The sequence below is a fragment of the Xiphophorus couchianus genome, chromosome 19 (genome assembly GCF_001444195.1).
Source record: "Xiphophorus couchianus chromosome 19, X_couchianus-1.0, whole genome shotgun sequence".
In the NCBI taxonomy this organism is placed as follows: Eukaryota; Metazoa; Chordata; class Actinopteri; order Cyprinodontiformes; family Poeciliidae; genus Xiphophorus; species Xiphophorus couchianus.
Window position 1 is genome coordinate 3,610,182 of NC_040246.1, and position 13,670 is coordinate 3,623,851.

Consider the following 13,670-nt stretch of genomic DNA (forward strand, 5'->3'; position numbering starts at 1 on the left):
AAACTGATTATGAAAAAAAACAAAACAAAGTACAGTAGGACAAATAGTGACTCACGTGTATTTCACAGCTCTTCTGACTGAGCCGCTGCAGCCTGACTCCGCTCTGTAGAATTTTTTTCTTCTAAAGCCCGCGGTGCAGGTGTGTTTTATTGAGAGAAGAACATAGTTATCTGTAGCTGTTGTCGCTCTTTTTTCTTCTGGGCAAAAAGATTCTTATAAACCGACATGCCACCATCGATTATGTTAAATATGGCTTGCTGTTTTACTATGTGTACATATTAAACCGCAACGTTGTTGACACACAGGTAGAGAAGAAGCGGAGAGACTGTTCAGCCAATCAGAATGCACGATGCAAATCCGCGAAGCAGCGAGACCGTGAAAGGTGAACCGCGATATAGCGACGGTTCACTGTACCCGCTATTTATTTTGGGGATGTTAGTAATTTATTTGAACTGATTGTTTTAATTTTACTTTCAGAGTAGGGTGCATTACTTTAAATTTATTGTGGATTTTCTCTAATCCAAACAGACAAAAGTACATCAAGGAACAACAACTCCAATGCAAAGAGACATTTTTGCCCTCAATGCCAACAAATTTCTAGAGTTGTAAAACCCTTCCAAAAAAAAAAAAAAAAATCACACAAAAACATACTTTTAAATATAATTTGAAACAGGAGTGCTTTGAAATTAAATTTAAAAACTGGAGTTGGATTTATATTTTAGGATATTTTGGGGAGAATTCATGTTTTACAATAACCTGATCCACCACTTTCACAAAACAGCTGCCTGTTAAAATGCTGAACTGATGCTAAGACTCTGCTTTTATCACTGATAACTGATTTTATTAATCTATTTTATGTTCATGTTCAACTAAATTCCAAATCCAAGTGTAGCGCACACAAAAAAAAGACACCCTTTAAAGACACTTCTGCATACTGGACGAGTCAAATGAGGCAGTTGGGTGAACCAAAACTGATTTAGGAAAAGGTAAAGTAGCCCAACATTACGTTTCTACAACGGCCATGACTTAAACACAACTGAAAATCTGCGGACTGTGTTTAAAAGTTGCCTTTGTCTCAGAAAACCAACTAAAGAGAGTGGTCAAACATCCCACCAGCAGCTTGTTGAAGGCTACAAAATTATATTTCTGCAACCTGCTGAGGAATTTTAAACACCAGAAGTGCAAGAATGTATGTGAGCCTGAATGTAAAGTGAGAAAATCCATTTAACAGACTTCAACCCGGGCATCAAATTTTTGCTCTTAAAATGGATCAAAGTTGCACGGCTTAGCAGTCTGCGCTGGGAAAAATATATTGACACTTGTGAACAGGTGAGACCTTTACTGAGTTTACTAAAAATTCATTTAGTTATTTTTTCTTTACGTCAAGCAGTCGTCTTAAGTGCATATAAAATTTCTGAGCATCCCAAAACACGAGGCAGGGAACTTGCCCTAAAGTAAAGTCACCCAAAACATCCATTCAAAAAACAAATAAGATTCACAGCAGTTAAAGTTTGCCAGAAAGGAGCATTTAACTTTGTCATTTAGAGAGGATATGGTAAAATGTCCAGTAGCTTATTTTTGTTTTATTAAACACAGAAAAACATGAATATTCCCAAATTGTACTAATGTCATGTCAGCTGATTGACGGCATCAATTGTGCTTCACAAAGTTTCATAAATCGCACAAACCTTTGGATTGTCTTTAGTGTACAGAACATCAGAAAACAAGAGCAATGCATATTTTTATTTACTTTAGTTTATGATGGTTACAAAGCAAAAGGGAAAAAAAAGAAAGTGCTTAAATAAAAGAAGCTGCCGGTCGTTTTTTGCAGAAAACAAAAAAGAAGACGGATTAGATGATGTCTGCATGATATGAGCAAAAACTGGAAAGATGATGCATTTGATTTTATTAAAGGCACAGTTTTGTGATGCTTCGCAGCAAATTCCCAGACTTTCAGACTTAGTGCTTCTCAGTCCTAAATGAAAAAAAAAAAAGAAAAAATTGCAATATCATTCACGTCTCAGGTTGGTGGTTCCAAACGTCACAACAAGCAGCGTCCACCGGCGACGTCTTCATTCAAGTGCTTTTCTTTCCCAGTCATTCATAAAGTGAGCATCACTTGAGCTGATTCTCCCTCTTACTCCTCTCCGTCAGGAAGTGTTTTGACTTCTTGGCTGATATATTTATATATATTTGGATCGAGCAAAAAGGCACGGATGTTTTTTTGTTGTTTTTTTTTTTGGTAAAGAAGCGTTTTACGAGTCAATCTCGATGTTGAAGGCAAAATACGGACCGCTCCCCAAACTGTCGCGACCCCAGCGAAGGCGTTCCTCGGCGCGCGTCAGAACCGCCGTCACATGTTCCCGGCGTAGTTCTTGTTGGGCTGCTGGCCGTACCACTGCTGCCGCTGTTTGCGGGCCTCCAGCTCCGACAGCAGTTCCTGCCGGTACACCTCGTACAACTTGACGATTTGCTCCAGCTCCTTCATGAACAGCAGCTTCAGCATGCCCTGATACGTGTCCAGGTCGGCCAGCTGGAACAGCTCCCACTTCAAGATGTGGTCGTACCTGAAGAGAAGGGAAAAGGAATAAAGTGTTAAAAAGTTTTAGTATAGATGGTTTGTTATGAGCACAGGAAGGGGTGCAAATTTGACAATTCGCTCAACACAAATCAAACATTTTTAAGAACTTTTTAAGACCGCTATGAATGAAATTTAAGACCAGGAATAATGACAAACGTACAAAAGAAAAGCGTATATTCTATAGAGCAGTAGTGGTAAGATTTTTTTAAGCACGATAAATGTAGCATCATATGGCAACAGAAGTGAACCAATGGCAAAGACAAACGTTTTCTAGCAAACGGCTGATAAATGTACTCTTGTTCATGAGACGCAAAAAGGTAACTAGATAACTAAAAAATCTCTTATTTTAAAAATATTTGTGTTTTAATAAAGTGCAAGTTTGTGTTTTACTTTAGTGCAAATATGTTATCTAGCTTTAAAAGGTACATTAGCAGCTAGCAAGTCACAGAATTTAATGAATTTGTCTGCATGCAACTCAAACATTTGCCTGACAGAAAAGAGAAAAAATAAACCACATAGAATACCTGATTAAATACTCCTGCCACTATGAAATTTTAAAACCGTGATTAAATTCAAGGCAAATTTGATTAAAGTTGACCTCAAATCAACTTAAAATTGACACTAATGCAAGGGCAACTTTTTCTAATTAATAGACTTTTTAAGGATTCACACACCCTGTTACGATAAAAGACAAAAATAATTTCTGATTATTCTCAATTTTAGACAAAAATTGTTTTGTTACAGTTTTGTTTTAATTTAGTGCAAATAAGCTAATCACAACAAAAAATTGGGGCCTGGTTCACTATAGCAACCTAAACAGGCGTCCAGATAAAGAACAATTACCGCCATGAACTTCAACCAGTATGCAAGTTGTGAATACAATAAGACAAGTTGGGGACCTGCCTGCTAACTCCACAGTCTGTACTCACTTGAGGGGTGCGCGGGCGTACACCTGCAGCCAGTCTGGGATCTCAGCCGTGTGGTACGGGTTAGCCGGCACCAGCACCGGCTGGTTCCTTTCTGGCTGATAGGTCGCAGGAGGCAGCGGCGGCGGCTGATCGTAGCGAGGTACACTGAAAACAATCGTTTTGTCATGAACGGTAAATTTATGATATCAGCTTACTATGGTTTTGTAAATAAGGGGCAATTATGTAAATGAAAGATCCCAATCCCCCAAAATATTCCAAGAAAAGGCCATGGGTGGCTACAGGTGGTTTGATTCTTGAACGCACTTCAGACTTGATTGTTTGGAAAATATATGTTGTTCATTTGTTGGAAAAATAGACAAAAAATCTTACACCCTCTATGTAAGGTGGTGTTAACTTAACGTGGCCTTACAAGTTCAAAAAGAGCGTCTGAGGAACAAACCACTTGTTGCCGCCCACCTTTTCTAGGAGTAGTTTTGGTTTTGGATCTTATAAGGTTGTGACATTTGAGTCAAAAAATTATTTTTAAAAAACATTTGACAAATCCAAGAAAAACATCTCAACTGCCGCTGTGTTCTTAATGTCTTGAAATAACGAGGGTGTCTAAAAGTTATCAAAAATAATCACAACAACTCAAAATACAAAAATTTATTACATATTTAGGTTCCAAACTAACTTAAGTGTTTTCTAACTACCTAAAGAGGAAAGCTAAATTGAGAGAACTTAATGATTTACAAAAAAGTCAACATAAATGTCCACAGTAGATGGAAATATGTCACTATAGGGTTACCTTGGGGCACATGGATGTCGATACTGTGCTCGTTCGTTAATGTGATCCATATAATAGACCCCAAACTCAGCGGACTGCACTTTCTCCCAGCCCACAGGGAGCCCCTCCCTCTCTAGAGGGTGGCTCCAGTGTGTAGTGTTGGTGTTGTGGTCGATGTAGTACTTCCTGCCGCCGATGGTCCAGTCAACGGTCCAGCCGGCCGGAAGGAGGGAGTCATCACCGGTCAGGCTGGAGAGGTTCCCCAGAGACTTGGCCTGTATTCGACCTATGCCTGAGGAAAACAAACATTTCTGGCTGAAGCGGCAGAGATGTCCGAGCAAATGTGCAGCACAGCAGCTGTCGGATAACGGCACTTCTGGGAAAAAGAAGATTTTTAAAAATGTCTTCCTGACGTGTGTGGGAAAGTGTCATTTAAAGGAGAGGAATGTGCTGTTGCTGATGAGGTCATCTAATGGGGCGACTGAACATACAGCAGGGTAAGATAAAGAGGCTGAGAATCACTGCTAAACGCAAGATGAATGCAGTTGGAAAGTAAAACTGAACGTGGGCAGAGTTGTAAATCATTTTGACTGGTGTGACAAATCCTCCAACTGTGAATGTTTGAGGAATAGAAGAAAATGGGAGTGTTTTACGTTTGGACAGGAAGTCAGCAGACTCTCCCAACACTAGCCAGACGCACACAAGAACAAAATGCTAAACCTCCCCAACACTTTCTGCAAGCTGCCAGCTTCCTAAAAGCTACTTTTATTAGCCGCCAGCTGCGCTGACGAGTGTCAAGACTTTGGAACTGGCGAGCGAGCAGGAGAGGAGCTGAAAAATTCTGGAGAAGTTAAAGGAATTAAAAAGGAAATTCAGGAAAATGGGAGCTAAAGTCGGATAAATTCTGCATGAGAGTGACAGCAGCAGGGCAACAGAGCTGGAGCTCTCTGCCAGCCGCTGAGTGAAGGAATGGAATGTGCTTTTGTGCCAAAGAAGCGTACTCATAGTCCTCTTTCTTCACCTCATCATCATACTTTAGTTTTTTTTTCTTTTCTTCTTGAGATAAAGACCCACTACGCAGGGTCACAGTTATGCAACGACTACAAACATTCGATAAGAGAAACACAAAGTAGTGGGAAAATGTGAATCGGAAAAAAATGAAACATGAATTTTATTTTTTTTTTTACAAATAAAATGTGACCAAAACTACCACATGTTTGTCCCGTTCATCGTCTGAGGCAACCTGTACATTTTAATTTTACCTTAACAATGTCGCTGTTCCATAAAAATCAGACTTGTGGCATGCAAGAAAAATAGTTTAACACTTTCACACCTGAGATATCAATCTTCCGTTGCGTTTTGGTCCATTGCATGAATTCCCAATAAAATACATTCAAGTTTGTAGTTATAACACCATAAAATGCGAGAACAAAAATTAGAGAATATTCTGGCCACTGTAATTCTGATGCATGAAGACTTTTTGTTATAAATTCATATACAAGTTTTATAGTAATTGACTCTTGATGCATAAATCAACTTCAAAATCAATTTTTTGGCTTCTTACATTGTCCTGGCAGTCAGAAGGGGAAATCAAATTAGATTTTTTTTAAAGAGGTAGTATTATCTAAATTGATTTTTGTTAGCTTTATATCATGTTATAAGGTTACTCCCTAATCAAAAACATACCCGTTTCTTGGTATCTTCCAGGCATGTTTGCAGAATACTTTGAGCTCTCCATTCGGGGTTGCCTAAAAGCTTGCTTTCACCAAGCACCTTTTCCACTCAGCTCCTTCAGTCACCTTCAGTCTAGGAGCAATTAGGAAACACCTGGTGGAACTGCGCAGCTGCTGAGCTCATCACATTAACTACTTCTTCTTCTTCTATTGCGTTTTCTGGAAGTTGACAAACTTTGTGTATTACCGCCATCAACTGGACAGAGACATAATTCAGAAATGCATTTTTTCTTATCTATCTTCAAATCTTAAAATAACTAAATTATACATATACTTATACACTCACACACACATACATACTAAATCCTCTCAGCTAATTTTGTATCTTTTAAATATTTAATAAGTGCTTGAATTATATCATGTGACTGATGCTTCCCTAATAAATTAGCCAGAGTTACTGAACTCCCCATTACCCTTTCCAATTCTTTCCTCTCTTTTATATATTTTCTACAATAAATCAACACATGTTCTACTTCTGTTTTCCCGCAATAAGAACAATCGCCTGATGGATGTTTCCCTATTATATTTAAACCACTATTTAAACTAGTATGCCCAATCCTCAAATCACACGAACCACTTCTCAGTGAAACGTTTCGAAGAACATTTCTAAACAGCTTAACGGGGAAAATGCTGTGATGACTTTCTGAAGGCGAATTTCAAGGCGTTAAATGGTGCAGTCAAATTTCTTTTTAGTAATAATGTTTGATAAATACAGCCTTTTTATAACAGCTGGAGGTGTCATTGCTATTTGATTGCTTGGAATACTCATAACATTGCTGCTTCAAGTGTTCATTAAATGTCACAAAACTGGATCATTGTTTAACAATTTGTAATGACTTAACTTTTCTATCAACAAACCTGGAGTTCTTTTTGCTGTCATGACTGCTATTTGTTGCATTGCTGACCTAAAACAAAGTTCCCACTAATTAATTTGTGTGAGTTGTAAGTTGTTTGGAAAAAAACAACAACAAAACAAACAACATAAAAATTGGCTAAAATTGAACATGGTGGGACAAAACTAGAGGAAAACCAGAAACTGGTATCGCCCAGTAAAGTCCTGATTGGTGCGGCAGGTTTGGCTTTAGGTTGTGGTCATATTCTGTAACTCTGTTGCTACATGTTATTTCTCTCTTGACCCTCTCTTTTGTGTCTCGTCATGAATAAATCAAAAGTTACTGGAGCCTAAAATAAAAAATATAATAATAATAATTAAAATAAGGATATATAATTATTATTTCCATGTGAAATCAGAAAGTAGTAGTAAATAATGGTTGAGATGTGATTAGAGCTGCCAAATATATCAAATTGCTACTACAAAATAGCAATTTGGTATGCAATAAAAAGACTCATGGACATTTAGTTAGTAAGATAGGATAAGAAAGTGTGAGGAATAGGAGGCTGTTATGCTCCTGAACTCGATATTCAGCTCTTTTTCCGATCAGTGAATGCATCACACAAGTGCTGGAAAAAGATGGAGACTTTCAGCAGATAACACGAAGCCTGAACAAAGTACAGTGAGACCACTGCTTTAGTCGGACGAGGTAACTGAGCTACATGCTAACGGAAGATGCTAAAGATGGTTTAAAATGGCAAGTCCAAATAATTTAGCAAAACACAGTTTTTACAGAAATGAGGCTCTCACACATCGTGACGTCAATTTTGACTAATGGCACCAAAGCTGGACTAAATATGTTTCTTATATCTTCTCATTTCCCAGTTCTTAAAGAGAATTTATGACTGGCTAAATCTGTTAGCGGCAGACATCTAAGAGCTGATCTTATACTGAAACAATGTTTTGTTTTGTTTTTTCCTTTTTATAATACTGGAACAAAATGAAAATAGTCACCTTCAGTGTAGCTGCACTTCTGGTTAAGTAACCTTCCATGCCACAAATATTTTGCTAACTAATTATTATCATCATCTGACATCCTGAGCACTAGGGAGACGAGGACAAAAATGAAATGAAAGGAAGTTAGCTGGCAGTCTAAAATTTGAACAATGAGTAAATGTTAAACGCTACATGATCGAGACAATGTGCAAGAATACCTTACAGATTAGTGTCAAGTCAAGATGACAGCAGCTTATTTTAGAGTGACACAAAAAGCAAAAAGGCTGAGAATGACACTGCTCTTTCTTCTGACACACACATTCATTTTTACGACATCCGCATCAGGATGACATGCAGCTACACAGAGATCAGTGCATGGGAGCTATTTAAGACGGAGGTTTCTGACTGTAAAATTACTAGTTTGGCACCAGAAAGTTATTGGCAAATGGAGAGAACTTTTTTTTCCCCCCCTAAATGCAGAGACTCCAACACTTGTTTGACTTCACTTCAAAAAGAGCTGTACGATACGCAAAAGGCGGGTCGCATCAACAAGACGGCCACATAATAAAAGGGTTTCTGCTTGAGGAGAAGTGGAAAATTCCTGCAAGCCACATACAATTTTACTCTGAGGGGGTAAATTTACACTCGCAACATACTACTGTTTACAGTGTGGAGCTTTCATATGACAAGATTGAATCTGGTTGAAAACATGAACTAAAATGACTCCTTTGGATTGAAAACCAGTGGTTTGTATTCCAGTCAGCTATTATTGGTTCAAAAACCATCAGTAATATTTAAAACAGAGCACATCAGAGAGGTTAATTTGACTAAACCGTGTGTTAAGTCTCAATGTAAGTAGCAGGTAGGGAGGCAAGTCATTGATCAATGAGTTTATTGAAAGTTGATTGAGCTTTGATCGCAGCCATTTTCTTAAAAAGCTCTTAAAAAAGAGGGCTGACAGTCGTTCAATAACATAAAGGTCACATTTTTATAATAAACTGAATTTGAATAATACCTCATTAAATTTTAACATTATTTTGTGACAGCTGTATTACATACTGACTGAATAAACAGAAAATTGTGGATTTCTGGCATTATTAATAAAATATAACAAAACAGGAGCCTTTTAGGTTGCTGAATAGAAAAATAAAAGATGAATTTGTGAAACGCTCAATCCGTCATGAACAAACAGATGTTCATACTGAAGTACCGTCATGTTTTTTCCCCCCATCATGTCACAATTTTTCTTTGTTATCCCTTCCACTTTTCCGTTATCTTAGCACATCGATAATTCTTTCATGACGCTGACGCTGCTCTGTGCAGTTCAGCTGAATGAGCGTTCATATAAGTGCTCATATTTCTAAAAGAACAGCGAAAAGTACCCTTTTCATCCCAAACTCATCTCTGTTTGAACAGTTTCTCTTTCCTGTTCTGTTATGGCCCTGCCATCTTTGTTTTTGTATCAACTGGTTCCACTTAAGGACAGCCAGTGGTGCCCTCTTCTGGATGGAAGCCAAACTACCACACTAAAAAAAGATCTAAGCGGACAATATCAGTTAATCGATCAGAACAATTTTTAACTTTTAATTAAATCACTGAGAATTTATTGCAAGTTGATTAACTGTTAATCGGATTAATCCTTAGACTTGAAAGGTTTGATTTCAATCCACAAAACCTGCCATTAAAAACTCATTTAAAAAATACATTTGAGTTTCTCAAATAAGGCTTCCAAATAATGTGTGCAGGTAAAATCTGTAGCCTTTGTAACATCTTGAAAAATATCACTTTAGTTTATGACTTTTAGAAAGCATTTCCTATTACCTGAGGGGGGTCGGCTTGGCGCTGGGGAGGAGTGTTGGTGAGGAAGTCTTTGGAAGTTGTGTTCATTGTGTTCATAGTATCTATAGTCCTCAGGGAAGCGCTCCTGCATTCTCCTGGGCTGACGCTGCTGCTGGTTTTCATAATAGGGTTCAGCTGGGTAGTAATACCTGGCTGCATCTCCATTCTCCGACATGGGGCTCACATCGGTGAGGAAGGATTGCGTTGAGCCGCGGTACTCGTGGGACAGGTCTCCCAGACTGCGAGGCAGGTATGGCGGCGCTGACATGCGGTGGCTCTCTCTGCGGGCCACTTCGTGTGGTGGCCTCTGCACGGGTGCGCGGAGGACGCTCTTGTTACGGGACACAACCGACTCCCTGCTGGTCGCCACAGAGTAGGAAGAGGGCGCCATCTCCGGCGGGGGCCCCTCTGTTCGTCTGGGAATAGTGGGTCCATGGCGGATGAATGAGGGCATAAGATCTGCAAGACATTAACAAAGGTCAGCTCCATAATGTCCGGAGACTATAGTCCAAAAACTATATCTTTATTTTAGAAATTGGTGGGCAGATCCCTGGAGTGTCAAAAAAATAACATTTTATTAGAGAATGAACTGAAGACACTACAGAAACAGCATGCTTCTTAAATTGCTGAATCATTCATCTTTTGCAATAAAATCCAATGGACTCTTTTGCCGTAACCATGATATATTTAACATTTTACACAGAACCCCTAGAGCTCTGGCATCCCAAACTAACTTCTTCCAGTTAGAAGAAAAATGTTGGCCAATTAAAAGATTACTTTAAACCTAAAGTTAAAAACCACAACACATTGATTAAAAAAAACACTGATAAAATAAGCTTTTTTGTGATGTCTTACTCTGGCAGTATTTCTAAGCCCTCATTGAAACTCTTCTGTTTTATTAACAGATGCTAATTAGGCATTTAAATACAACACTTAGGCTTTTACATTTCTAAGGACCTTAGCTTTAGTTAAGGAGTAAAAAAAAAAGAGATAACTTATCTCAATGTTGCTAAGGCAAATAAAAGGTCCGGTGTATTTAATTTACAGCAGTTATCGTCAGAGTTGTTATCCTCTTTCATAACATAAAGTCAATGAGCTTTTCAGTTAGCACCGGACTACTTTGTTAGCATCCTAGCTGGATAAACATACAGTGTACATTACATTGCAAAGCAGTTTATAAACCATAATGATGTGGTTAACTGTTTCCATACTCTCACTTCAATATGTTGGTTTGCATTAGCTGGGTACAGCCAGGCACTAGTTAACGTTAGCTAGCGAGCTAACCTGCGCTCAGTACTTGTTGCGCTTACTTCTGAGGAGCGGAGACGTTTCCTTCTTCACATATTTCCCGTGTACCTCGGCTGGTTTTGACGCTTCGTTTTTACTTTTCTTTCGTGAGAGCATAACTTAAAGCTTGGGGACGTCGTCAACAAGACACTGGGAAGTCATGGCACAATCCTCCGACGCTGCTACCATCCTCCGCTCCGTTAACAACTGGCAGAAAGGAGACATTTTCAGCTGGTTCCAACAGCTAGCAGCAGCTAGCCAGCTAACTGTAGCCACTGGGAGCGACTATCCCGTCCCAGCGCTGGTCCTCCAACCTGGTCACACGCCCCCTGCAGGACGGTTTGAGCACAACTAGATGCCGTGTTGTGTGTAGCGCATGGACGGACCAAAACAAAGTAGGGCATAACTAAAGTAGAAAGAAAACATTTATTTATAAATAATGTTATAAGTAAAATAAATAACGCAATCAGGAAGTGTTAGTGGTATCAGAACAAAGGAGGATGAATAATACATCCTTTTTCAATAATAAAAAAAAAATGACACCATATCTACTTTTCCTTTCACAGTTTTGCACCACCAGTGTGTTGCTCCATCATGAAATCCAAATAAAAATAATAATTTTGTGATTGAAGCATAAAAAAGTGGAAAAGTTCAAGTTGTAATACTCCTTCAATACACCACAATACCTACTTGATCCAGTTGTGGGGCTCATTTTTAAGTTGACAATAATCAAAAAGTATTTTTTAATAAAGAGTTTGACCAGGTGTGAAGCTTTTACAGGATATAGTGGTGGAGAAAGCACTATTTAATTCAAATTCTAGTTACCTCAATTGATGAATATGTTAAACAGCAGAAGAAAAACGAGAATCGCATTTTGAATCAGGAAGAAAATGACCACAAACCATCAGAATGCTATACAATACACTTTATTTGCATTTGTGTAACAGACCATTTCAACTCAAAAACATTCATGATGGCAACTTTACATATTGCAACAGATTATAGCATTTTTTTCATCAATTATAATTAAATAAAAGTTAAGTATTGCCACACAAGACTTTTATAGTCAACATAGTTTCAAGTAGTGTTAAATAAAAAGCAAAAACATTGTCAGCATTACAAAACTGATGATTCTGTCCATGATTTTACTTCCCGTTCGTTCTTAACATTATGTCTACAGGATCAACACAGACAGACATTTGAAGATTTTACAAACTTTTACAACAATATTGCTTTTCTCTTTGGACAGAGATAGTACAGAGTGTGCCAAGGTGGGATCATTTTCCTATTTGTAGCTAACTTTTCAGCTTAGAAATTGTTTTAAAATGATAAATTACTACGAAATAAATGACTAGCCAACCGTTTGACCTCGTATTTGGTTCATCAAAAGGTCAAGTCTGTCAACCTGCTGCCGTTAAGAATAAAACAAATAGAGATCCTGCATATTTAGCAGCGGCGTTCACATACGTCTGAGCCCTCCAATTGTCCTGCATCTGTCTGGATCCGTTGCACAAGTGTCCCTGTAGTTCGCAAACATACAGTGCTTACTTAAAGTTGGCACGACCAACTCCTTCAAACGTTCCGCGTGTTTCCGGAGACGCGTTACGGGCATTTGTAGTTGTACGGTAGCGGCGATGGGTTTAGGTCCCGCACAATCTTGTTGAGGCTGGAGATCTTCTCTTCCAGCAGGTAGTTCTTCTTCTCTGCAATCTTCTGCCGCTGCTGCGTTATTTCCAGAGCCTCGATCAGCTGAGAGTTCTCCACGTACATGTCCTTAATCAGCACGTCTGCTTTGCCGTTCCTGTGCAGCTACAAGAGTCGGAGAAATGAAATATTTATCAGTTGCATGTTAAAAGATTTTCTGCTTGGAAAGTAGGTGGACACGGATTAATTGGTAGAAAAAAAACTATATAAAAAACCCCCCAAAAACTATTTTCTATGCCAGTCAAACTTTCAAATAAAGTGCAAGTAGAACATATTAATATTAATATGGTGTAAATGCTTCTCACAAGTAAAACATTACATATATTTAAATACAATTTCTATCAGAACATCAAGACTCTTCTGAGTCTGCTTCAAAATAAATTGTTCAAGTTTGTTGTAGCCTGACAAAACTGGCATCATCATTCCCATCTGAACTATGTTAAATGTCACAGAGTTGAAATACATAATAAATAAACAGTCCTTTGAGTTCTTATTCTCACTACTAAGCTAATAAAACAGTACAGTTGTGGTTCTTCAAAATAAAGGTACTTTGAAGGTAACATTTAGTCACTGTCCCTCACTATTTTGTATTGTAAGCATACCTTTGAAAATGTTTCCGGTTTAAATTTATGGAAAAAAATTGTTTTACCGCATGATTTTAATGTAAGAAATCCTCTGAAATTAAAAGGGGAGGGAACAATTTTAATACTAGATTAACAGCTGATAAGTCAGGTCTGTTGGAAAATAAAAGCACTTCCTGTTTGACTCATCTAGAAATTCAAGATTAAAAGCCCCTTTTTCTGACGGTTTTCTTTAAACAAATTCACATTTCCAATCTGAATTGCATAAATATTCATTTTCAAACCGCTGTATATATTTTTTTCCATGTTGAATTGAATGTTTTGAAAAAACAATATGAAGCTATCCATGTGTTCAATGAGACGGGAGGAAACTGATAACCTACAGTAAATCGGTTTTCTCCAACTAGAGAATGTGAGTTCTT

General features: G+C 38.2%; 2 protein-coding genes across 3 annotated transcripts in view; both read right to left on the reverse strand.

Annotated features, from left to right (window-relative positions):
- Positions 1–1,324: 1,324 nt before the first annotated feature.
- On the reverse strand, positions 1,325–11,276 carry sav1 (salvador family WW domain containing protein 1). Its single transcript, XM_028001042.1, has 5 exons — positions 10,987–11,276; positions 9,659–10,135; positions 4,298–4,568; positions 3,511–3,654; positions 1,325–2,567 (listed from the first exon to the last, which is right to left on the reverse strand). Exons 1-5 carry the CDS (start codon positions 11,078–11,080, stop codon positions 2,354–2,356), a joined length of 1,200 nt encoding a protein of 399 aa, XP_027856843.1. The 5' UTR covers positions 11,081–11,276; the 3' UTR covers positions 1,325–2,353.
- Positions 11,277–11,873: 597 nt separating this feature from the next.
- Positions 11,874–13,670, reverse strand: part of LOC114134534 (ninein (GSK3B interacting protein)) — a 28,626-nt gene continuing 26,829 nt past the window's right edge. For both annotated transcript variants that reach the window (XM_028001205.1, XM_028001204.1), the window contains one exon: positions 11,874–12,772. In XM_028001205.1, coding sequence (XP_027857006.1) covers positions 12,566–12,772 — 207 coding nt within the window. In that variant the 3' untranslated portion in view covers positions 11,874–12,565. The remainder of the gene's footprint in view (positions 12,773–13,670) is intronic.

Excerpts from the sequence above, each read along its gene's own strand:
- sav1 (XM_028001042.1), bottom strand. The coding sequence starts at position 11,080 with ATGCTCTCACGAAAGAAAAGTAAAAACGAAGCGTCAAAACCAGCCGAG. Across the intron at positions 10,136-10,986 it reads AACGTCTCCGCTCCTCAGAA|ATCTTATGCCCTCATTCATC; the intron begins GTAAGCGCAACA and ends AATGTCTTGCAG. Across the intron at positions 4,569-9,658 it reads GCCAAGCCGACCCCCCTCAG|GCATAGGTCGAATACAGGCC; the intron begins GTAATAGGAAAT and ends TGTTTTCCTCAG.